The sequence below is a fragment of the Acipenser ruthenus genome, chromosome 38, assembly GCF_902713425.1.
Source record: "Acipenser ruthenus chromosome 38, fAciRut3.2 maternal haplotype, whole genome shotgun sequence".
NCBI lineage: Eukaryota > Metazoa > Chordata > Actinopteri > Acipenseriformes > Acipenseridae > Acipenser > Acipenser ruthenus.
Window position 1 is genome coordinate 7,585,160 of NC_081226.1, and position 26,293 is coordinate 7,611,452.

The 26,293-nt window shown below is 49.3% G+C and overlaps 2 protein-coding genes across 2 annotated transcripts in view; one reads left to right on the forward strand and one right to left on the reverse strand.

Annotated features, from left to right (window-relative positions):
• The window catches only part of LOC117968203 (SLA class II histocompatibility antigen, DQ haplotype C beta chain-like), a 401,218-nt gene that overhangs the window by 280,490 nt on the left and 94,435 nt on the right, over positions 1-26,293 (forward strand). The window lies entirely within an intron of this gene.
• Positions 1,142-25,324, reverse strand: LOC131706916 (estradiol 17-beta-dehydrogenase 8-like). Its single transcript, XM_059008864.1, has 8 exons — positions 25,073-25,324; positions 23,365-23,481; positions 23,102-23,197; positions 19,355-19,440; positions 15,307-15,391; positions 10,255-10,297; positions 3,149-3,223; positions 1,142-1,486 (listed from the first exon to the last, which is right to left on the reverse strand). The coding sequence occupies exons 1-8, from the start codon at positions 25,322-25,324 to the stop codon at positions 1,467-1,469; spliced, it is 774 nt and encodes a 257-aa protein (XP_058864847.1). The 3' UTR covers positions 1,142-1,466.

Consider the following 26,293-nt stretch of genomic DNA (forward strand, 5'->3'; position numbering starts at 1 on the left):
ACACCGCTAGCTCCCTGCTTTCCTGTCTAACCACTCACTGCTCGACCCTCTCCAATCTGGCTTCCGCTCTGCTCACTCCACTGAAACTGCTCTCCTGTGTCATTAACTCTGCACGTGCTGCCTCTCTCTCCTCTGTCTTAATTCTCCTTGATCTCTCTCCTGCCTTTGACACTGTCAATCACTCTATTCTCCTATCCTCTTTCAATGACCTGGGAATCTCTGGCACTGCTCTGGTTCTCCTCCTACCTCTCTGACCACACATACCAGGTATCCTGGCACGGCTCAACCTCCACACCTCACCCTCTCTCAACAGGAGTCCCCCAGGGATCAGTCTTGGGTCCTCTCCTGTTCTCTCTCTACACCTACTCCCTGGGCCCCCTCATCGCATCCTATGGTTTCTCATACCATTTCTATGCTGATGATGCTCAGATCTTCCTCTCCTTCCGCCCCTCTGACCCCACCATCCCCTTCCGTATCTCTATCCTATTGGATACACTTGCATCACCTCAAACTCAACCTCTCTAAATCTGACCTTTTCTTCCCTTCATCTTCCCCCTCCTCTGATCTCTCTCTATCTCCATTCCTCTGGAATCTACCACGCTCTCTCCCTCCTCTTTAGCCAAGAACCTCGGAGTAACCCTGGACCCCTGCCTCTCCTACTTCCAGCACATCTCCACTCTGGCATGCACCTGCCGATTCTTCCTGAGCAACATACAAAGAATCCGACACTTCCTCACCAACTACTCCACGCAACTCTTCGTCCAGGCCCTGGTACTCTCCCGCCTAGACTACTGCAACTCCCTCCTGGCTGACCTCCCTGCATCTGCAACCCATTCACTGATAGAGACAGAGAGCTCTACAAACAGAGAACAGATCTGTATCATTGATAGACAGAGAGATCTACACACTGAGAATAGATCTCTATCACTGATAGACAGAGAGCTCTACACTGAGAACAGACCTGTATCACTGATAGACACAGATGTTTTACTGGACAACAGAACTTCACATACAGAGAATGATAGAATGAAGTTGTGTAACCAGATATGAAGACAGTATCTCACAGTGTACTGTCTCTACAGCAGACAGTCCCCTCACTGCAATAATCCTGACGGCAAATAAAAAGTTTGGTCTCAGAATGTCTGGAACAAATGATGATCCGGTTTTTATTTCTACAATTTGAACATATAAAATTAAGAAAAATAATTACACACACACGCACTGATCATAATACTGAACACAAATCAGAGGACATGTGGTTTAGTGTCACACTGATAAAAGTTTCAGACCAGCACAAACAATTTGGGAATACAGAAATTACAAGCTTCACTCCTCAATCTTTTTCTCTCTCTTACAAGATCTTACAAAATGATGAAGATATCTTATTGCTGAATTAAATAGTTCCAGGTCCTTTGGCATGAAAGATTCTGGTTTCTGATTGGTTCCCTCTCTCAGCACACTGTCACTCAGCCCATGAATAATCCACCTGCAACAAAACAAGGAAATGAGGTTAAAGAGACAGGACTGTTAACTAGAGCCCTGAATCACTGGGTATACAAAACCAGAGCCCTGGGGATCGCAAGCAACTGAATCACTGTGAATACAAAACCAGAGCCGTGGGGATCACAAGCAACTGAATCACTGGGAATACAAAACCAGAGCCCTGGGGATCACAAGCAACTGAATCACTGGGAATACAAAACCAGAGCCAAAGACGAGCCCCCATGCATTCCATGCATTCTCTATTGGTTATAATGGGCTACACTTTGGGGTGCTGCTGATCGTGGGGTACAGCTTGCTCACTAAAATCTTTAGTGTTTTTGCAAAGAGGGGGTGATAAGCTATCTAGGAATACCTCGATATTTAGTGAGCAAGGCGTCTAAGGTGGGTTAAATGGGGTGAAACAAGCGGGTAATATAGGGAACCGCTATGCTGCCGATACAGATTTGTTATTAATATTCGGTTTTTTTTTGTTTTTTTTTTTGAAGAAGGAGAGATTATTTTTTAAATAGTAGCAATATATTAATTGAGTAAGATGTGTGTAAGTGAGTTAAAACACACAGAAAAAGGACAGGCGCTTTGTCAACCACACCGCGAATAAGGAACCGGGAAGATGTAACCAACATCCAGGTGGTCTCACCAGTACTGTACTGGTATAAGAAAAGTGTGTTTGAAAAATGTAATTTCAGCTTCCAGTCACTTCAAATATGCTGATGATAATGTAAACACAAGCTTTAAATGTGTAATTGTTTGTTTATTAGTTTTAAAATGTTTAGTAAAACGTGGCCTATTGTTTGACCTCGTTAGTACAATCGGCCCCCTTTGCTGATGACATCTTCAGTCAGGGTCGTAACCCGCTATAAATCAACACATTACTGTAAAATGACTTTACACTTTACACAAGATGCAACGTGTTTCAGTAAATTCAAACGATAACCTTCGCATCCCGCGCAGAGGGAGAACACAAACGTAAAACGTCATTCAGTGGGGTTGGCATTGCAGGAGAAATGAAGGGAGGTTTCAGTTCCGAGTGACTGTTTTCTAAGCATTATTTGTGAATGCTTTTTCACCACTGATACACCCCATTAGAAAATTGACTTCCCTGCATTTTTTTTTTTAACGCAAGACTGAACGTGACAGTATATGTGTACATTTGTTTTAAGTACTCGCCCAGAGGACTCCTGAGACACAGACATCAACTAGTCCTCATCAGATTGAATTCACCTCGGGCGAGCGGACGAGCATGAGTTTCTAACCCTGGTTCAAGGGACATGTGTGTCCCACAAATAGAAATGATGCTAACTGTCTTATCATTGCAATGAGGTGCATGAAACAGGTTTCAAATGTACTGACTGTTGGATCTGCTCATCAAAGTGCTCAGGTCCCCCGTGATACTCAAGTCATTCTCAAATGTATTTTAAGATGAAACCATTTGAGCTACTGCTCAATTCTTTGTGTCCCCTAAGGGGTTAAATATGGTCCGATCTCCGCACGCCTGGGAGGGGTGTTTGGCACGAGGCCAAACCAAGCTTGACCAAATCTGAACTCCCTGGCGTGTGTTATTGCTCTTATAACATACCCCCACCCTCCCAGAGCCAATGAGGTCGCTCCCTGTGTTCCTGGTATTTTATAGTGACAGCCTGCTTACCCGTCACCTCGATGCTGGCTCCAGTGATGTAGCGCGACTCATCAGAGGCTAAAAAAGAACAAACATCGGCCACGTCTACAAGAGAGAGAGAGAGAGAGAGAGGAGAGAGAGAGAGAGAGAGACTTTTAAGATCCTTTATTTAAATATTCCAAATAAAATCCATTAAAATTCAAATAAAGGTAAAACACAACAAAAGTTAAGATTCCTACTGCCTCAGCAGAATTAAAAAAATCCTAAAATACATCATGTTCTCCTTAAAAACAGATTTTAAACAAAATAAAAGGATCATAAAAAATCAATATAAAAACAGTGTTTTTTCCTTGTTGAAAACAGATTAAAGCCAAAATAAAAACACTGTAAAACAAAAAATTAAATAAAATTAGAACAAAAACTGGAGCTCCCCCTCCTCACTCACAGCACACAAGGCGTCTCCCACACACCACCTCTCCTGGAAGTCCTCCAGGTTACTGACCAGTTTAAAATACTCAAACTCTACTCTGATCTGGCTGACCACGAGCACTCTGAACTGAACCACTAAACTGGTCAGTCCAGAACCAGAGAGATGATTTTTCCTTGTCTTTAAAATAGCCAATTTTGCCTGTCCAATTAAAAAATTAATAAGAACACACCTGTTTTTCATTTTAAAACTGTACAGAACCCCAAAAATAAAAAGCTCCTTACTAAAAACAACCCCTAAATTATTCAGGATTCCTTGCAGTAAATTAAAAAGTGGCCGCAGCCTCTCACACTCACTGTAGGCATGAAAGAGTTTCCTCTGCTGAGCAAAAAACACACTGCTCACTGATACTGGGGTCCACTCTATGGAGAAACCTGCCTGTGGACACAATGCAGTGTAGAATCTTCCACTGCAGGTCCCCCACTCTCTTGGCGAGAGGCGGCTTGTACAGCACCCTTCACACCGGCCTGTGCCCCTCCTCTACAGCCAAGTAAGCTCTCCACTTGGAGTCTACCAGACCCCTTAGCCTACTATACTCTGTGGCTTTAACACACAATTTGTATATATGTTTGCTATTCATTGTGTGAAAGACAATTTCCTCCACATTCTGCAATTTAAGCAAAGTCCCTCCATTCTCTCCACCCCCCTCTCCTTCCTCACCTACTGCTGGTGACACAATCATCCCTGGAAATAAGGAAAGCTGTCTCTGCTCTGTGCCTCTGGACAGCTCCTCCCTCAGGACTGCCTTGAGCCGCGAGGAGAGGCAGCCCCTCAACTCACCCATTAGACTTTCTGCAAGCCTCTCGGAGTGCCAGCCTAGCTGTGCAGTTAACTGGGAGGCAGTTAGCCAGCAGGAGAGCTCAGGATTTAACAGGTGGACCAACCTGGTTACACCTGCTTTTAAAAAACTGGCACAGAGCGTCATTGACTGGAGGAACTTAACTGGAAAGAGTGGATTAAAAAATAGGGGCTCCTCAGACAGGTCCTGCCCTGTCAAGGACTCCACATCCCTTTCCACCCTCACCAGCTGCCAAGCATTTAAAATACTTTGATAAAAAGGAGGAAGTCCTGCTTTACTAAAATTGGTGTTCTCAATTAAAAACAGGTGTTTTCCTAACCCCAGCCCCCCAACTCTATTGAGAAGGTGTGGCAAAGTGGTAAAGACGTGCAGGTGAGTGCAGTGCAGAGTAATCACACAGACAACGTTGGTACAGGTGCAAGGGTGTTTATTTAATTTAATAAATGTCCAGAGCCTTAAGGCAAACCTGCAAATAATAATAGTGTTGGAAGTGATACAGCGGCGTGTATCACTTCTGATTTGTAATCCACGGGTTTGACCCGTAACCCCAAAGTCCCGTTCAGTCACCCACACAAAACACAAAACACAGACACAGTTTTGACAGTGCGTGATTATAGTGCTAGTGGTGAAAACAAAGACAGTTCGGATAGTGCAAAGCGTGAATGGTGAAGTCCGGTTTTGTCGCTGGCCTGCGGCTGCAGCTCCGGATCGTGCTCAGTATCCTTCAGTGGCTAAACAATACACAAGACACACAGAGGTTAGACACAGACACGAAAACACTCACAGTTCTTCACGCTACGGGCTCCTTCTCGGTTAGTTTGTTTAACCATATACAAAGGAACAGATCACTCAAGCCATGCCCCCTATTTATACCCTCGCCCATGACCCCGAGGTTAACGAGCGCATCCGCTCCTCCAGTCCTCGGATGCCACGCCGCTTACCGTCCGGGTCACTGAGCTCGGGTGCCATGGCTCTGCCCCCTTCCGAAATGACCGACTTCCATCTACCCTACGGAATAAATTGTCGTGCCATTTCATTAAGGATACTCTGTTCCTCGTGCACCGTGCCCTCACAGGTCGAGAGGGAGATCTAACACCAAGACTCATTCGATCTCTGTCACAGAAGGAAACAGGCCAGCCTCTTCCAATGAGCCTCCTCCTCAGTGTACAGGAGTCTCTGAACCGCCTGCAGTCTGAAGGCTGCCACCCTGCTGAAAATGCTGACTAGCCCCTGCCCCCCCTCATCACTAGGGAGGTAGAGGACTGCCGGCCTCAAACTGTGTCTCCCGCTCCAAAAGAACTCCAGCAGCACTCTCTGGATCTCCTTCACCAGGTCCTGGGGTGGGTCCAGGCATACCAGCTTGTGCCACATGCTAGAGGCCACCAGATTATTAATAACAAGCACCCAGCCCTTGAAGGACAGTTGGGCCAGCAGTCCCTTCCACCTCTGCAGCCGCCCCCTCACCCTGTCCAACAAACCCTCCCAGTTCTTTTTCATGTAGTTCTCTGTTCCGAGGTGCACCCCCAGCATTTTAATGCCTGTTCTGTTCCATTCCAGCCCCTCAGGCAGGACAGGAGGAGTGTCCTCATCCCAGCTGCCTGACAGGAAGGTGTCACATTTTGCCCAGTTTACTTTGGCAGAAGATGCTCTCTGGAACTCATTCAGAGTATGCTGCAGTGCTTTGACATCTGCATCCCCACTCACAAACACAGTCACATCGTCTGCGTAGGCAGACACCTTCACTGTGGCACAGGAGGGTGTGGAGGGCGAAGAGGGCACTGTCCATCCAGCTAACCTGACCCTCAGCAGGTGCAACAGGGGCTCTATAACCAGCGAATACAGCATACCAGACAGGGCACAGCCCTGCCTTATACCCCTGCACACTGGGAAGGGCTGACTCAGCCCATTGTTGATCTTTAAAATACTAAAAATGTTGGAATATAAAAGCAGAATATAAGAGATAAAACCAGGGCCGAACCCGAAGGCCTCCAGTGTTTTAAAGAGGTAGGTGTGATCGACTCTATCGAAAGCCTTCTCTTGATCCAGGGAGACCATTCCTACATTCAAATCACAAATATCACTTACAGTTAAAAAATCTCTAATAAAAAATAAGTTATCAAAAATAGAGCGACCCGGTATACAATATGTTTGATCCATATGTACCACAGTTCCAATAACTGTTTTTAATCTATTAGCGATTGTTTTGCATAAAATCTTTAAATCAGAACATAAAAGTGACACAGGTCTCCAATTCTTAAGCTGGTAAAGGTCTCCCTTCTTGGGCAGCAGTGTAACCACTGCCCTACGGCAGCTAAGAGGCAGTTCCTTGTGGCTGAGGCTCTCTCTCAGAACCTGCAGCAAATCCTCCCCCATTATATCCCAGAAAATATTATAAAATTCTGCTGGCAGTCCATCGATCCCGGGAACCTTTCCGCTGGAGAGCTGCTTGACAGCGGCGGTCATCTCCTGGTGGGTCAGCGGTGCGTCCAGCTGAATCTGCTCCTCCTCACTGAGGCTGGGTAACCCCTGGAGCAGCCGCTCAGTGTCCTCTATGTTGCACAGTTCTTTATTATAAAGTTCCTTGTAAAAACGCACCGCCTCTGCTGATTTACTCCCGGGTGTGCAGTTCTTTCCCACCAGGAGTCCTGATACAGCACAGCTGTCTACTGTCCGCTCTCTTCCTTTCCAGGTTGAAGAAAAAACTGGTAGGGGCATCCATGTCTCTCAACTCCATGAATCTGGAACGCACAATCGCCCCCTTCACTCTTTCCTTCAGCAAGCTCCCCAGCGCAAGTTTCTCCTCTTTTAGGTTCTCCAAGGTCTGTTCTTTAAATTCTGAATTTAAACTTTCCTCTAGGAGGAGGATTTTTGACTCCAGCTCTCTCACGGCTGTGTTCAGTGACCTGGTTGCATTTATAGTATATTGTTGACAAAAACATTTAATTTGTATTTTGCCAATGTCCCACCACTGTCTTAAATCTTTATACTGTGCTTTTTCTTTTTTCCAAATTATCCAAAAAAGTTTGAATTGTTGCTTGAATTTTACATCTTGTAATAATTTTACATTGAAATGCCAGTAAGATGTTCTGAGGGGTTCTGATTGAATTATTACTGTAATTAATAGACAGTGGTGGTCAGAGAGACTACTGGGGATGATTCTTGCTTTGATAAATTTATTTAAATAATTTTTAGAAGTATAAAACCGGTCTAGTCTCGCTCTATATACACAGTTTGTGTGATACTGAGACCAGGTGTATTGTCTTGAACTGGGGTGCAAGCATCTCCATATGTCAACCAGGTCACTGGACTCTAACAATGCAGCCAACTCTCTGGAGGACTGAGGGTGTGGTTCATCATTATTTCTATCAATATTAAAATTAACAGTACAATTAAAATCTCCTCCTAGTACCACCACATCGTTATTATTAATATTAAAAAGAGCTTGCTTTAATTTTTAAAAAAATAAAATTCGTTCCCCCCCCTCTATTGGGGGCATAAATATTAATAAAAACATACACTGTACTGCCCAGCCTAGCTCTTACTTTTAAAATCCTCCCTTTCTCGATTTCCTCCATATCTAATAAAACTGCCCCTAGGCTGGGTTTAAAAAGCACGGCTACTCCTGCACTAGTACTAGCGCCGTGACTCATCACGCACAGCCCCTTCCACTCCGCTCGCCACGCCTCCTCATTCTCCTGATCCGAGTGCGTTTCCTGCAGAAACACCACCCCCGCCTGCTTCTGCTCTAAAAACTCAACTAGCTGCGCCCTCTTAAAATACTGTCTGCAGCCGTTTAGATTAAAAGAAACAAAAACGCACCTTTCCATCATAGCTAAAAAAACTAACAGACTAAAACAAGTAATAAAAGTAGTTTCATAAAACACAGCCATTTTTAAACAAGAGATTTTGAACCACTGTTAAGATCTTTCTTAATTTTCTGAACAATTTTTTTTTAATCTATAACGTTTTGGCTGATCAAATTCTTCTATTGTTGCTTTCCTTGTAATAACGTGAGCGGAGTGGAGAAATAACCTTAAATCAGGGAAAAAACTCTCTATTTTTACTCCCCTTTTCCCTTTTGTTTCTGTCATAAAATCATTTACCTGCTCAAGCGTGTATAACTTTTTCTTACTGAAGGGTTGGCTGTCAGGGATGTCTGAGATAAACGAGGAGTCAGAGTGCTCCCCCTCCATCTCTTCTGCGCTGTCCTCTCGCTCGCCCCCGAGAATCCGCTCCTCCGCAGCTCCCTCCGACTCCTCGACACCAGTCTCTGCCTCAGCCGTCACTGTTTCAGGCGGCTGAGATTCAGCCAGCGGAGAATCTTGCACCGCGCCCGGCTCACCCTCCGCTGTGTTCTCTTCATCTGCATTGGGAGGGACTGACTCCCCGTCTAGAGCCCGCAGTCTCCCTGTCTGCACGGGTTCGGAGTTCTGCACTGGCTGAGCTCTGCCATCCGGCAGCTCTGCAGCCTTCTGTTGAAATCGTTTCTTTTTAGCTACTACCTTTAATGGTTCTTCACCATTCTCAGTAGTAGCTGTATTATCCTCCGAACCCGTCAGTGACAGACTATGGCTGGGTCTCTTTGTGCGAGGCCGTGGTGTTGGTGGTTCTGCTTCGGTTTCCTTCTGGATCGCTGCCTCCTCGGTCAGCGTGGGCTCGCTCTGCGGCTGCCGTGCAGGAGCCAACTCTTCCTCCCGCTCACCCCCAACACCCCCGACTTCCTCCCCGCCAGCATCACCCTGATCCTGCCCTGTTTCTGCTCTAGCCTCCTTTCTCGGGCAGGCTTTCCTCTGGTGTCCCTGTTCTCCACAGTAAAAACACCTCATCATTTCAGAATTGACAAACACCACACAATTCATCCCTTCCACATTAAAATTCCAGGCTACATTAATGACTTGATTAGGATCATTTAGTAAGACAAACGCCTGCCTTCTAAACGACATGACGTGCCTAACACTGTTATTTTTGCACCCCAGCGGGATCCCCTTAATCGGGTACACCAGTTTACCAAAACGAGCTAAATTCTTTTCTAATGGCTCATTTTTTAAAAACGGAGGCACATTAGAAATAATAACTTTCGTTACCGGGGTTACTAGAGGGGAAACCTGAACAAATTCTCCTTTTACTGTAAAGCCTTCCTCTACCAGCTTGTTTACCAGAGACACCTCCACTAAAAAAATTACCAGCGCTTTATTCATCCTTGACGCTGACATAATATTCTCAAACCCCACCACCTGTCCTACTGCCAGCAGACACTCCTCCACCGAAACCCCGGGGTCAGGCAGGCAACGGACCCCGTGTCGGCGGGTGAGAGCCCCCAGCCCTCCTGAATGAGACCCCATTACGGGATCTCCAAACACACACCACCACCCTACAAACAAACAAACAAACACACACACACACCCCACTAACCTACGAACAAACAAACACCCAAAAAGAACAACTAAGTAACTATCAAAACAAAATAAATAAATAAATAAATAAATAAATAAATAAATAAAGTTTTCAATTTCCCGGTCCTACCGCACCGGCGTTCCACCTCTCTGCAAGCCCTTCCCACAATCCTCCACAAGAGAGAGAGAGAGAGCGAGAGAGAGACAGAGAGAGAGAGGGAGGGAGGAACAAGTCAACCAGTACACACACTGACAACCAGCACCCACACACACACACTGACACAACCAGCACACACACACACACACACTGACACAACCAACACACACACAGTGACACAACCAGCACACACACAAACACTGTCACAACCAGCACACACTCCCAGACAGACAGAACACACACACACACACATACAGACACACACACAGTCACAGACACACAGACACGTTGTTCTCTTACCTGCTGGCTCTCCCAGGCGTCCCAAAGGCACCATCCCTTCAAACTGCACAGAAAGCGGAGAGTTGATTCACACACAGAGAGCTCATTAACACACTGCACACTACGAGCTCATTGACACACTGCACACAGAGAGCTCATTGACACACTGCACACAGAGAGCTCATTGACACACTGCACACAGAGAGCTCATTGACACATTGCACACACAGAGGGCTCATTGACACACTGCACACAGAGAGCTCATTGACACACTGCAAACACAGAGAGCTCATTGACACACTGCAAACACAGAGAGCTCATTGACACACTGCACACAGAGAGCTCATTGACACACTGCACACAGAGAGCTCATTGACACACTGCACACAGAGAGCTCATTGACACACTGCACACACAGAGGGCTCATTGACACACTGCAAACAAAGAGAGCTCATTGACACACTGCACACAGAGGGCTCATTGACACACTGCACACAGAGAGCTCATTGACACACTGCACACAGAGAGCTCATTGACACATTGCACACACAGAGGGCTCATTGACACACTGCAAACACAGAGGGCTCATTGACACACTGCACACAGAGAGCTCATTGACACACTGCACACAGAGAGCTCATTGACACATTGCACACAGAGAGGGCTCATTGACACACTGCAAACACAGAGGGCTCATTGACACACTGCAAACACAGAGAGCTCATTGACACACTGCACACAGAGAGCTCATTGACACACTGCACACTAAGAGCTCATTGACACACTGCACACAGAGCTCATTGACACACTGCACACAGAGGACTCATTGACACACTGCAAACACAGAGGGCTCATTGACACACTGCACACAGATAACTCATTGACACAGAGAGCTCATTGACATACTGCACACACAGAGGGCTCATTGACACACTGCACACAGATAACTCATTGACACAGAGAGCTCATTGACACACTGCACACACAGAGAGCTCATTGACATACTGCACACACAGAGGGCTCATTGACACACTGCACACAGAGAGCTCATTGACACACACACAGCTCATTGACACACTGCACACACAGAGGGCTCATTGACACACTGCACACAGAGAGCTCATTGACACACTGCACACAGAGGGCTCATTGACACACAGAGAGCTCATTGACACACTGCACACAGAGAGCTCATTGACACACTGCACACAGAGCTCATTGAAATAAACTCAATCAATGTGTTTGTTTTGAATCCTTTTAAAATATTCTGCATATTTTTTGAAGAGGAGATGTCACAAAGACGGCCGGAGTGGGTGGCGTCAGACCAGAAGCAGGAAGGAATACAGACAGAGACGGTGGTGATGATGAGCTGAGTGCAATGGCTGCACTCAGCGTTTATTAACAAAATAAAAGGTTTAAACAGCACAAAAACAGGACACGGCACTCGAGCCAAAACAAAAAAGACAAACAAAACGTACTACACTTAAACAGACAGACGAACAAACACGGTGAGTGAAAACACTTCTAATTCACGTTCTTACTTTGTTTTATTTTCTCCTTCTCTCTCTCCCGTTCTCCACTCACCGAACACCTAAACCCCGACTGCAAGAAATGTGCGTCTATATATACTATTGTGCTGGGATTCAATTACTAATTAATTATTCACTTGAATCCCAGCACGTGAATTAATTCTGTGCAACCCCGTGCTCACATATTACATTTAACCAGCACGTGAAGTGATTTGTGCCCTCCTCGTGCCTAAATACAAATCTACCTTTTTAAATCACACGTGAAACACAGACCCGTTTATATCCCGTGTACCAATGACTATACACCAACATTAACACACGCAACATACATACAACACATAATATGCACACAGGGGCGGGGCACATTGCCACATATACCCCCCCCTGTGCAAAGCACACATGGCCTCAACGGCCACCTCCCCCCCTAAAAATCCAGCAGTCCAGGCCAAAGTCTCGGGCTGGGAAGGGAGGCTTCCAGGGGCCCACAGATGGCAATGTTGCCAGTAGCCAGGCTGCTACTGGCCATGCTGTCAGCAGACATGCCGACAGCTCCCAGACTGACTCCTTCAGCCGGGGCAGTCCTGGCAGCAGAAAAGCTGCTTGGGGAATGGTCTCCTGACCTCCCCTCTTCTTCGTAGCCGGCAGCTCCCTCTTCCGGGGCTCCGGCCACAGTCTCTTCTGCAGCACAAGTGCTGCAGTGGGAGCAGGTCTCCGGACCTCCCCCACGATCTCCGGCAGCGAAACTGCTGCAGTGGGAGCAGGTCTCCAGACCTCCCCCACGATCTCCGGCAGCGAAACTGCTGCAGTGGGAGCAGGTCTCCTGACCTCCCCCACGATCTCCGGCAGCGAAACTGCTGCTGGGGTTGGTGGTCTCCAGACCTCCTCCCCCTTCTTCGTGGCCGACAGCTCCCCTTTCTGGGGCTCCAGCCACCGTACTCCCCGTGGTGGAGGTACGGGAAGCAGAGACAGCTCCTGCTGTTCTGCTTCTGGCAGTGGCAGAGGCAGAGGCAGCTCCTGCTCCTCTGCTCCTGGAAGTGGCAGAGGCAGCTCCTGCTCCTCTGCTCCTGGAAGTGGCAGAGGCAGCTCCTGCTCCTCTGCTCCTGGGAGAGGCAGAGGCAGCTCCGGCTGCTCTGCTCCTGCCGGTGGTGGAGGCAGAGGCAGCTCCAGCTCCTCTGCTCCTGGCGGTGGTGGAGGCAGAGGCAGCTCCAGCTCCTCTGCTCCTGGCGGTGGTGGAACCAGCAGGTATTCACCCTCTGCTGGTGGAGGTGGGAGGGGCCAGCAGTCCTCCCACTGCGGTGGAGGTGGAACCAGCAGGCATTCACCCTCTGCTGGTGGAGGTGGGACCAGCAGGTATTCACCCTCTGCTGGTGGAGGTGGGACCAGCAGGCATTCTCCCTCTGCTGGCAGCTTGGGTCCTACGGCTGTGGAAGCCCCGACTTCCCTCTTTTTGGGCTGTGGACGCACCGACTCCTCCCTTTTGGGCTGTGGACGCACCGACTCCTCCCTTTTGGGCTGTGGACGCACCGACTCCTCCCTTTTGGGCTGTGGACGCACCGACTCCTCCCTTTTGGGCTGTGGACGCACCGACTCCTCCCTCTTGGGCTGTGGACGTTCGGGCTCCCCCCACTCAGGCGTAGGACGTTCGGGCTCCCCCCACTCAGGCGTAGGACGTTCGGGCTCCTCCCACTCAGGCGTAGGACGTTCGGGCTCCTCCCGCTTGGGCTGTGGACGCTCGGGCTCCTCCCGCTTGGGCTGTGGACGCTCAGGCTCCTCCCGCTTGGGCTGTGGACGCTCAGGCTCCTCCCATTTGGGCTGTGGACGCTCAGGCTCCTCCCATTTGGGCTGTGGACGCTCAGGCTCCTCCCATTTGGGCTGTGGACGCTCAGGCTCCTCCCGCTTGGGCTGTGGACGCTCAGGCTCCTCCCGCTTGGGCTGTGGACGCTCAGGCTCCTCCCGCTTGGGCTGTGGACGCTCAGGCTCCTCCCGCTTGGGCTGTGGACGCTCAGGCTCCTCCCGCTTGGGCTGTGGACGCTCAGGCTCCTCCCCCTCGGGCTGTGGACGCTCAGGCTCCTCCCACTCGGGCTGTGGACGCTCAGGCTCCTCCCGCTTGGGCTGTGGACGCTCAGGCTCCTCCCGCTTGGGCTGTGGACGCTCAGGCTCCTCCCCATAACTGCGGAAGGGACAGTGGGCGAACAGGTGATCCTGGTCGCAGAGGAGGCACCCCGGCGATGGCTTGTTACATCGCCGTGGATGCCTGGCCCTTAGGCGGCACTCCTCCTCCCTGTCCTTCACCTCTTTATCCGTCTCTGCCTCCCGCTTGGGCTGTGAAGGCAAAACCAGCAGGCATTCACCCTCTGCTGGTGGAGATGGGGACAGCAGGTACTCACCCTCTGCTGGTGGAGATGGGGACAGCAGGTACTCACCCTCTGCTGGTGGTCCTGCTACCTGGGCTGCTGTTCCGTTTATGGTTGCCTCCAGGTAGCTGAGGAGAAACTCCACACCTTCCTCCAAGGTGTTTGGGGTGTGTTCCTCCTGATATGCCTCCCATCTCTCACTGTCCATCATCCACAGGGCCCGGACGACTATGGGTAGAGCCTGGGCCTCCAGCCCAGCATTCTCCAGGAACCAGCCCCGCAGTTTGATGGCGTCTTCTGCCATAATATTTTTTTTTTTAAACAAAACCCCTCCTGGTCTGACGCTTGGAGGCGCGGCTATCCCACGATGACACCACGTGTCACAAAGACGGCCGGAGTGGGTGGCGTCAGACCAGAAGCAGGAAGGAATACAGACAGAGACGGTGGTGATGATGAGCTGAGTGCAATGGCTGCACTCAGCGTTTATTAACAAAATAAAAGGTTTAAACAGCACAAAAACAGGACACGGCACTCGAGCCAAAACAAAAAAGACAAACAAAACGTACTACACTTAAACAGACAGACGAACAAACACGGTGAGTGAAAACACTTCTAATTCACGTTCTTACTTTGTTTTATTTTCTCCTTCTCTCTCTCCCGTTCTCCACTCACCGAACACCTAAACCCCGACTGCAAGAAATGTGCGTCTATATATACTATTGTGCTGGGATTCAATTACTAATTAATTATTCACTTGAATCCCAGCACGTGAATTAATTCTGTGCAACCCCGTGCTCACATATTACATTTAACCAGCACGTGAAGTGATTTGTGCCCTCCTCGTGCCTAAATACAAATCTACCTTTTTAAATCACACGTGAAACACAGACCCGTTTATATCCCGTGTACCAATGACTATACACCAACATTAACACACGCAACATACATACAACACATAATATGCACACAGGGGCGGGGCACATTGCCACAGGAGACCATTATCTATTCAGGGATACCAAGACATTTAGAAAGTAAAGGGTCTGAATGAGGAAACATGGGCAATACAATCCCACCCCTAATCATTCTGTGAATCAATTGCTGTTTCCACTTTGCTTAATTCTATCTCAAAGAAACTCAATAATAATAAACAGTAGATGTAAAAGCAGGTGGATGTGGCCTGTGAGCCTTACCTTGTCCAGCACTCTCTTTGGGACCTTGGCTGTCATGGGAGTGGCTATGAAGCCAGGCAGGACTGTGTTACATCGGATACCAAACCTGCCAGAAAAACTGCATTAGAATCACTGCACTCCCTCTCTACCTCTCCCTGTAACACTCCCTCTCTACCTCTCCCTGTAACACTCCCTCTCTACCTCTCCCTGTAACACTCCCTCTCTACCTCTCCCTGTAACACTCCCTCTCTACCTCTCCCTGTAACACCCTCTCTACCTCTCTCTGTAACACTCCCTCTCTACCTCTCTCTGTAACACTCCCTCTCTACCTCTCTCTGTAACACTCCCTCTCTACCTCTCCCTGTAACACCCTCTCTACCTCTCTCTGTAACACTCCCTCTCTACCTCTCTGTAACACTCCCTCTCTACCTCTCTGTAACACTCCCTCTCTACCTCTCCCTGTAACACTCCCTCTCTACCTCTCTGTAACACTCCCTCTCTACCTCTCTGTAACACTCCCTCTCTACCTCTCCCTGTAACACTCCCTCTCTACCTCTCTGTAACACTCCCTCTCTACCTCTCTGTAACACTCCCTCTCTACCTCTCCCTGTAACACTCCCTCTCTCTCCCTGTAACACTCCCTCTCTACCTCTCCCTGTAACACTCCCTCTCTACCTCTCCCTGTAACACTCCCTCTCTACCTCTCTGTAACAATCCCTCTCTACCTCTCCCTGTAACACTCCCTCTCTACCTCTCCCTGTAACACTCCCTCTCTACCTCTCTGTAACACTCCCTCTCTACCTCTCTGTAACATTCCCTCTCTACCTCTCCCTGTAACACTCCCTCTCTACCTCTCTGTAACATTCCCTCTCTACCTCTCCCTGTAACACTCCCTCTATACCTCTCCCTGTAACACTCCCTCTCTACCTCTCCCTGTAACACTCCCTCTCTACCTCTCTGTAACACTCCCTCTCTACCTCTCTGTAACACTCCCTCTCTACCTCTCTGTAACACTCCCTCTACCTCTCTGTAACACTCCCTCTCTACCTCTCTGTAACACTCCCTCTCTACCTCTCTGTAACATTCCCTCTCTACCTCTCCCTGTAACACTCCCTCTCTACCTCTCTGTAACATTCCCTCTCTACCTCTCCCTGTAACACTCCCTCTCTACCTCTCCCTGTAACACTCCCTCTCTACCTCTCCCTGTAACACTCCCTCTCTACCTCTCTGTAACATTCCCTCTCTACCTCTCCCTGTAACACTCCCTCTCTACCTCTCCCTGTAACACTCCCTCTCTACCTCTCTGTAACACTCCCTCTCTACCTCTCTGTAACACTCCCTCTCTACCTCTCCCTGTAACACTCCCTCTCTACCTCTCCCTGTAACACTCCCTCTCTACCTCTCCCTGTAACACTCCCTCTCTACCTCTCTGTAACACTCCCTCTCTACCTCTCCCTGTAACACTCCCTCTCTACCTCTCCCTGTAACACTCCCTCTCTACCTCTCTGTAACACTCCCTCTCTACCTCTCCCTGTAACACTCCCTCTCTACCTCTCCCTGTAACACTCCCTCTCTACCTCTCTGTAACACTCCCTCTCTACCTCTCCCTGTAACACTCCCTCTCTACCTCTCCCTGTAACACTCCCTCTCTACCTCTCTGTAACACTCCCTCTCTACCTCTCCCTGTAACACTCCCTCTCTACCTCTCCCTGTAACACTCCCTCTCTACCACTCTGTAACACTCCCTCTCTACCTCTCCCTGTAACACTCCCTCTCTACCTCTCTGTAACACTCCCTCTCTACCTCTCTGTAACACTCCCTCTCTACCTCTCCCTGTAACACTCCCTCTCTCTCCCTGTAACACTCCCTCTCTACCTCTCCCTGTAACACTCCCTCTCTACCTCTCCCTGTAACACTCCCTCTCTACCTCTCCCTGTAACACTCCCTCTCTACCTCTCCCTGTAACACTCCCTCTCTACCTCTCTGTAACACTCCCTCTCTACCTCTCCCTGTAACACTCCCTCTCTACCTCTCCCTGTAACACTCCCTCTCTACCTCTCCCTGTAACACTCCCTCTCTACCTCTCTGTAACACTCCCTCTCTACCTCTCCCTGTAACACTCCCTCTCTACCTCTCCTGTAACACTCCCTCTCTACCTCTCCCTGTAACACTCCCTCTCTACCTCTCCCTGTAACACTCCCTCTCTACCTCTCCCTGTAACACTCCCTCTCTACCTCTCCCTGTAACACTCCCTCTCTACCTCTCTGTAACACTCCCTCTCTACCTCTCCCTGTAACACTCCCTCTCTACCTCTCTGTAACACTCCCTCTCTACCTCTCTGTAACATTCCCTCTCTACCTCTCCCTGTAACACTCCCTCTCTACCTCTCTGTAACATTCCCTCTCTACCTCTCCCTGTAACACTCCCTCTCTACCTCTCCCTGTAACACTCCCTCTCTACCTCTCCCTGTAACACTCCCTCTCTACCTCTCTGTAACACTCCCTCTCTACCTCTCCCTGTAACACTCCCTCTCTACCTCTCCTGTAACACTCCCTCTCTACCTCTCCCTGTAACACTCCCTCTCTACCTCTCCCTGTAACACTCCCTCTCTACCTCTCCCTGTAACACTCCCTCTCTACCTCTCCCTGTAACACTCCCTCTCTACCTCTCTGTAACATTCCCTCTCTACCTCTCCCTGTAACACTCCCTCTCTACCTCTCCCTGTAACACTCCCTCTCTACCTCTCTGTAACACTCCCTCTCTACCTCTCTGTAACACTCCCTCTCTACCTCTCCCTGTAACACTCCCTCTCTCTCCCTGTAACACTCCCTCTCTACCTCTCCCTGTAACACTCCCTCTCTACCTCTCCCTGTAACACTCCCTCTCTACCTCTCCCTGTAACACTCCCTCTCTACCTCTCCCTGTAACACTCCCTCTCTACCTCTCCCTGTAACACTCCCTCTCTACCTCTCTGTAACACTCCCTCTCTACCTCTCTGTAACACTCCCTCTCTACCTCTCCCTGTAACACTCCCTCTCTACCTCTCCCTGTAACACTCCCTCTCTACCTCTCCCTGTAACACTCCCTCTCTACCTCTCTGTAACACTCCCTCTCTACCTCTCCCTGTAACACTCCCTCTCTACCTCTCCTGTAACACTCCCTCTCTACCTCTCTGTAACACTCCCTCTCTACCTCACCCTGTAACACTCCCTCTCTACCTCTCCCTGTAATACTCCCTCTCTACCTCTCCCTGTAACACTCCCTCTCTACCTCTCCCTGTAACACTCCCTCTCTACCTCTCCCTGTAACACTCCCTCTCTACCTCTCCCTGTAACACTCCCTCTCTACCTCTCTGTAACACTCCCTCTCTACCTCTCCCTGTAACACTCCCTCTCTACCTCTCCCTGTAACACTCCCTCTCTACCTCTCTGTAACACTCCCTCTCTACCTCTCTGTAACATTCCCTCTCTACCTCTCCCTGTAACACTCCCTCTCTACCTCTCTGTAACATTCCCTCTCTACCTCTCCCTGTAACACTCCCTCTCTACCTCTCCCTGTAACACTCCCTCTCTACCTCTCCCTGTAACACTCCCTCTCTACCTCTCTGTAACACTCCCTCTCTACCTCTCCCTGTAACACTCCCTCTCTACCTCTCCTGTAACACTCCCTCTCTACCTCTCCTGTAACACTCCCTCTCTACCTCTCCCTGTAACACTCCCTCTCTACCTCTCCCTGTAACACTCCCTCTCTACCTCTCCCTGTAACACTCCCTCTCTACCTCTCCCTGTAACACTCCCTCTCTACCTCTCCCTGTAACACTCCCTCTCTACCTCTCCCTGTAACACTCCCTCTCTGCCTCTCCCTGTAACACTCCCTCTCTACCTCTCCCTGTAACACTCCCTCTCTGCCTCTCCCTGTAACACTCCCTCTCTACCTCTCCCTGTAACACTCCCTCTCTGCCTCTCCCTGTAACACTCCCTCTCTACCTCCCCCACCCGTCCCTCCTCTCTACCTCTCCCTGTCTCCCCCTCCCTCCCCTCCTCCCCTCCTCCCCAGGGGTACAGCTCACCTGCCCAGTTCCTTCGCTGCAGATTTTGTTAACCCTTCCACTCCTGCTTTTGATGCTGCATAGTTCGCTTGCCCGAGGTTCCCAACCTGATAAAAAAGTGAGAGATGGTAAGAAAGCGAGGTAGAGAGAGACTTTTGACTTACGTGTACTTTATTGTGAAATTGTTTTAAATACATATAAACAATGCAAAAATAGACGCACTAACTCAGGTCCAACTGTTTCAGCAGCAAACCTACAGATTAAAACAAAGGTCTTCATCATCTAATAAACACACTGCCCCTTGAATACCCCAGATCATGTCAAACATATCAAGATTATGCATTAGTTTGTAATAATTATGATCAATCCTCACACAGTGATTCACTAGCATCATTAATATATTCAGATCATCTGTGGACCTTCCAGCATGTTCCTGCTCTTTAATATTGCCATTCTAGCCTGCCTTAAAATAACATTTGTTAGTTGATCAATACACAAACACAAATTAAATACACTTTCATTAAAATGTAGGTTAGATCTCTAAAAAATGCCTCTAAAAATGTAAAAAAAAAGTGCTTGTAAACGGGTGCAGGACACAAAACAATGAAAAATAGTGTCCCTTTGAGTGCAGAACGGGCAGGAGTCAAACACTGAAGGGTTAAGAACACTAACAAGAATGAACAGCAATGCTGGTGTGTAACACCCTCCAGGATGAACAGCAATGCTGGTGCGTAACACTCTCCAGGATGAACAGCAATGCTGGTGTGTAACACTCTCCAGGATGAACAGCAATGTAACACTCTCCAGGATGAACAGCAATGCTGGTGTGTAACACTCTCCAGGATGAACAGCAATGCTGGTGCGTAACACTCTCCAGGATGAACAGCAATGCTGGTGTGTAAAACTCTCCAGGATGAACAGCAATGTAACACTCTCCAGGATGAACAGCAATGCTGGTGTGTAACACTCTCCAGGATGAACATCAATGCTGGTGTGTAACACTCTCCAGGATGAACAGCAATGTAACACTCTCCAGGATGAACAGCAATGCTGGTGTGTAACACCCTCCAGGATGAACAGCAATGCTGGTGCGTAACACTCTCCAGGATGAACAGCAATGCTGGTGTGTAACACTTTCCAGGATGAACAGGAATGCTGGTGTGTAACACTCTTCAGGATGAACAGCAATGCTGGTGCGTAACACTCTCCAGGATGAACATCAATGCTGGTGTGTAACACTCTCCAGGATGAACAGCAATGTAACACTCTCCAGGATGAACAGCAATGCTGGTGTGTAACACCCTCCAGGATGAACAGCAATGCTGGTGCGTAACACTCTCCAGGATGAACAGCAATGTAACACTCTCCAGGATGAACAGCAATGCTGGTGTGTAACACTCTCCAGGATGAACAGCAATGCTGGTGTGTAACACTCTCCAGGATGAACAGCAATGCTGGTGTGTAACACTCTCCAGGATGAACAGCAATGCTGGTGTGTAACACTATCCAGGATGAAAAGCAATGTAACACTCTCTAGGATGAACAGCAATGCTGGTGTGTAACACTTTCCAGGATGAACAGGAATGCTGGTGTGTAACACTCTCCAGGATGAACAGCAATGCTGGTCCGTAACACTCTCCAGGATGAACAGAAATGCTGGTGTGTAACACCCTCCACTGCAGATCTCCAGCCCACAGGTACAGCACACCCCGCCTCAGCCAGTGCAAACCGTCCCAAAATAATTCCAAAAGCACACTCTGCAGCTGTGCCAGCAGTCCTTTCTGTGGCTCCAGAAATGCCAGCCTGTGCCACATTGGAGGCCACCAGGTTGTTGGTAATGAGGGCCCTGCCTCTGTAGGACAACTTTGGGAGTAGCCACCTCCCTCCAGCACCCCTTTCCAGTTCCTCTGCACACTGGCCTCATCCTTTATAGCAGTGGCTCATAGTCCCCTATAGGAGTGCACAGACCCCTGCCATACTCCTGGCTCCTCACTATCACCACGATGTCATCGGCGTACGTGAAGAGTCGAAGGGGAGCTCTGGGACAGAGTGAGAGAGACAGTCCACTTATGACTCTCGTGCAGCAGCGGCTCAATAGCCAGAGAGTACAACATCCCCGACATGGAGCAGCCCTGTCTGATTCCCCTCTACACTTTAAAAAGAGCCACCATTGATTTTCAGCACACTCTGAATGTCACGCGACATCACCTGGGTCATGGCTAAAAAACCAGGGTTAACCCAAACACCTTCATTGTGCTCCACAGATCCTGGTGTTCCACCCTGCCAAAAGCCTTTTCCTGGTCTAGAGAAATCAGACTAGTACTGAGACACAATAGCCTAGAGACATCCAAAACATCCCCAATCAGAAAAATGTTGTCATAAATGGACCTGTTAGGCACGCAGTACATTTGATCAGAGTGTATCACATGCCCCAGCACCTCTTTCAGTCGATTGGCCATTGCCTTAGATAGTATTATATATTCTGCACACAGCAAGGCAACAGGTCTCCAGTTCTTTATATCACACAGGTCTCCAGCCATTAATGTGACAACTGCCCTCCAGCAGCTCAGGGACAGCTTTCCTTGGGCCAGACTTTCTTCAAATACAGACAGCAAGTCCCCGTCCAGCAGGTCCCAGGAAGTTTTATAAAATTCCACCGGGAACCCGTTGATGCAGGGGGCTTCACCGTTGCTCAGTTATTGCATCAAAGAGCCCCTGCAGCGTGAGCGCCCTCTCCAGGCTGCCCTCTTCAGGGACCTGTAGAAGATCACTGCATAACTGCTGTGTGCCATCCTCTTTGTCCTGCACCTCACTGGAGATCTGGGAGTTAAACTCCACCGCTCTCCCGCGGATCTCCCCCGGCTCCCGAAATTGACAACACAGATAAAAAAAGATTACCATGTGATCCATCCATTTTATTTTGGACACTTGGATTTTGAACTACACCTTATCTTATTGAGAATGTTCTTAATCCTCCACCTCTCCCGAGCCTTTATTCATCAAGTGTTAAGCTGAATTTACAAATAACTTTATATCAGAGAAATAGTCTCTGTCTGTCTGTCTCTCTCATCCCTGCTGCTTTGTGTGTCCTGCTGCTCTGTGTTTCTCTCTCTCTCCGGTCCTGCTGCTCTGTGTTTCTCTCTCTCTCTTGGGTCCTGCTGCTCTGTGTTTCTCTCTCTCTTGGGTCCTGCTGCTCTGTTTCTCTCTCTCTCTTGGGTCCTGCTGCTCTGTGTTTCTCTCTCTCTCGGGTCCTGCTGCTCTGTTTCTCTCTCTCTCTTGGGTCCTGCTGCTCTGTGTTTCTCTCTCTCTCGGGTCCTGCTGCTCTGTGTTTCTCTCTCTCTCGGGTCCTGCTGCTCTGTGTTTCTCTCTCTCTGGTCCTGCTACTCTGTTTCTCTCTCTCTCAGGTCCTGCTAACACTGTGTTTCTCTCTCTATCTCTCTCGGGTCCTGCTGTTCTGTGTTTCTCTCCCTCTCTATCTGGTCCCTGGTGCTGTCACTCCCTCTCTCTGGTCCCCGCTGTTCTGTCTCTCTCTTTCTCTGGTCCCTGCTGCTCTGTGTGTCTCTCTCTCTCTCTGGTCCCTGCTGCTCTGTGGGTTTCTTTCTCTGGTCCCTGCTGCTCTGTGTCTCTCTCTCTGGTCCCTGCTGCTCTCTGGTCCCTGCTGCTCTGTGGGTCTCTCTCTCTGGTCCCTGCTGCTCTGTATCTCTCTCTCTCTGGTCCCTGCTGCTTTGTGGGTCTCTCTCTGGTCCCTGCTGCTGGTTTGTTTCTCACCTTGCCCACGATGCTCCCCACATTAATGATGACGCCCTTGGAGGATCCGCTGGCAACCAGAGCCCTCGAGACAGCCTGAGTGAGGAGGAACGAGCCCTGAGAGAGAGGGAGCGAGGCAGTAAGACAGGAAGGATGAGAGAGGGAGTGGGAGGAGGAGATGGTGAGTAAGAGGGGGAGAGGGATGGGGTAGAGGAGGAGAGAGAGATGAAGGTGTGTGAGAGAAGGACAGGGGGGTGTAGAGAGGAGGAGAATATGGTCATTACCTTGAGGTTGACCCGCAACACTCTGTCGAAGGCCTCCTCCTCCAGTTTCAACAGGAACTCGTCCAGCGTGATCCCAGCAGAGCTGACACACACACAGGGGGGATGGAAATACTGCAGCTGAGAAACAGAGCAAGCAGAGCCGTCACAGAGCAGCTAACACACTGGATCAGCAAGCAGAGACGTCACAGAGCAGCTAACACACTGGATCAGCAAGCAGAGACGTCACAGAGCAGCTAACACACTGGATCAGCGAGCAGAGCCGTCACAGAGCAGCTAACACACTGGATCAACAAGCAAAGCTGTCACAGAGCAGCTAACACACTGGATCAGCAAGCAGAGCCGTCACAGAGCAGCTAATGCACTTGATCAGCAAGCAGAGTCGTCACAGAGCAGCTAACGCACTGGATCAGCAAGCAGAGCCGTCGCAGAGCAGCTAACACACTGGATCAGCAAGCAGAGCCGTCGCAGAGCAGCTAACACACTGGATCAGCAAGCAGAGCCGTCACAGAGCAGGATCAGTGAGCAGAGCCGTCATAGAGCAGCTAACACACTGGATCAGCAAGCAGAGCCGTCACAGAGCAGCTAACGCACTGGATCAGCAAGCAGAGCCGTCACAGAGCAGCTAACACACTGGATCAGCGAGCAGAGCCGTCACAGAGCAGGATCAGTGAGCAGAGCCGTCACAGAGCAGCTAATACACTGGATCAGCAAGCAGAGCCGTCACAGAGCAGCTAACGCACTGGATCAGCAAGCAGAGTCGTCACAGAGCAGCTAACGCACTGGATCAGCAAGCAGAGCCGTCGCAGAGCAGCTAACACACTGGATCAGCAAGCAGAGCCGTCGCAGAGCAGCTAACACACTGGATCAGCAAGCAGAGCCGTCACAGAGCAGGATCAGTGAGCAGAGCCGTCATAGAGCAGCTAACACACTGGATCAGCAAGCAGAGCCGTCACAGAGCAGCTAACGCACTGGATCAGCAAGCAGAGCCGTCACAGAGCAGCTAACACACTGGATCAGCGAGCAGAGCCGTCACAGAGCAGGATCAGTGAGCAGAGCCGTCACAGAGCAGCTAATACACTGGATCAGCAAGCAGAGCCGTCACAGAGCAGCTAACGCACTGGATCAGCAAGCAGAGCCGTCACAGAGCAGCTAACACACTGGATCAGCGAGCAGAGGCGTCACAGAGCAGCTAACACACTGGATCAGCGAGCAGAGGCGTCACAGAGCAGCTAACTCGCTGGATCAGGAAGCAACAGTGATGTTTCTATACCTGGTGTATTGCCCTGTCTGTATACAGTGATGTTTCTATACCTGGTGTATTGCCCTGTCTGTATACAGTGATGTTTCTATACCTGGTGTATTGCCCTGTCTGTATACAGTGATGTTTCTATACCTGGTGTATTGCCCTGTCTGTATACAGTGATGTTTCTATGCCTGGTGTATTGCCCTGTCTATATACAGTGATGTTTCTATACCTGGTGTATTGCCCTGTCTGTATACAGTGATGTTTCTATACCTGGTGTACTGCCCTGTCTGTATACAGTGATGTTTCTATACCTGGTGTATTGCCCTGTCTGTATACAGTGATGTTTCTATACCTGGTGTATTGCCCTGTCTGTATACAGTGATGTTTCTATACCTGGTGTATTGCCCTGTCTGTATACAGTGATGTTTCTATACCTGGTGTATTGCCCTGTCTGTCTTGTACCTGTATCAGTGTGATGAGCTGCTCCACGCTCTGCCTCGATGACACGTCCACACAAAGCGCAGCGTGCTCCTGCCCCTGCAGGTCATGTGACAGGATCCCCAGCGTCTCATTGGCTGAGTCCTCGCTGATGTCAGCCACCACCACTGAGGCCCCGTCCCTGGCAAAGCGCTGGCAGACCGACCGTACAATACCACACAGACTGATCACACTGACCCTCCTGAGAACCAGTACAATACCACACAGACTGATCATACTGACCCTCCTGAGAGACTGTAACAGAGATCGAATGGTGCTTGGTGTTAGATCTCCCTCTCGACCTGTGAGAGCACTGTGTAACGGGAACAGAGTACCCTTAACTAAATGGCACGACAATTTATTCCGTAGGGTAGGTGGAAGTTGGTCATTTAAGAAAGGGGCGCAGCTACGGTATCCAAACACAATGACCCAGACAGTAAACAGTGTGGCATCTGAGGATTGGAGGAGCGGATGCGCTCGTTAACCTAGGGGTCATGAGCGAGGATATAAATAGGGGACTTAGCATACGTGATCTGTTCCTTGGTAAATGGTTAGTGTTGAAAACCTACAAGGAGTCTGTGTGCTGTATCGTGAACAGTGAGTTTTGTCTTGTGTTTGTTAGTGTTTTGTTAACTGTCTTCGGTTCTTTAATAGACCAGTTGCACGATCTGGAGCTGTAGGAAAAGCCAGCATAAACCCGGACATTACTTTCACACCTGCATTTCACGGAGAACTGTATTACACCACTTGCACGTATTCACTATCACTAAGAACTGTGTTTGTGTTTAGTGTTGGTGTGTAAAACTGGACTTTTTGGTTATGGGTCAAACCCGGGGAATTACAAATACTGAGTGATACACGCCGCTGTATCACTCCAACATTATTATTTACAGGTGTTTGCCATAAGGCTAGCCATCCTCTGCCGTCTGAATATTACGGAGGAAACCCACCATGTGAGGCTCAGGGAGTACAAGAGGTCCCCGAATACATGCCCCAGGGTGGTGGAGCAACAGCTCTGTGACCACATGGTACACTGGCTCACCCCGGCACTGAAAACAAGTGCGCAGATGGGTGAGGCCATTGTTATCGAGCAGTTTTGCCATGTGGTCGGCACCGAGACCTAGGTGTGGATACGGCGCCACAACCCCAACACCCTGGGCCAGGCAGTAAAACTCACAGAGGACTTCGAGGACTCCCTGGTGTCAG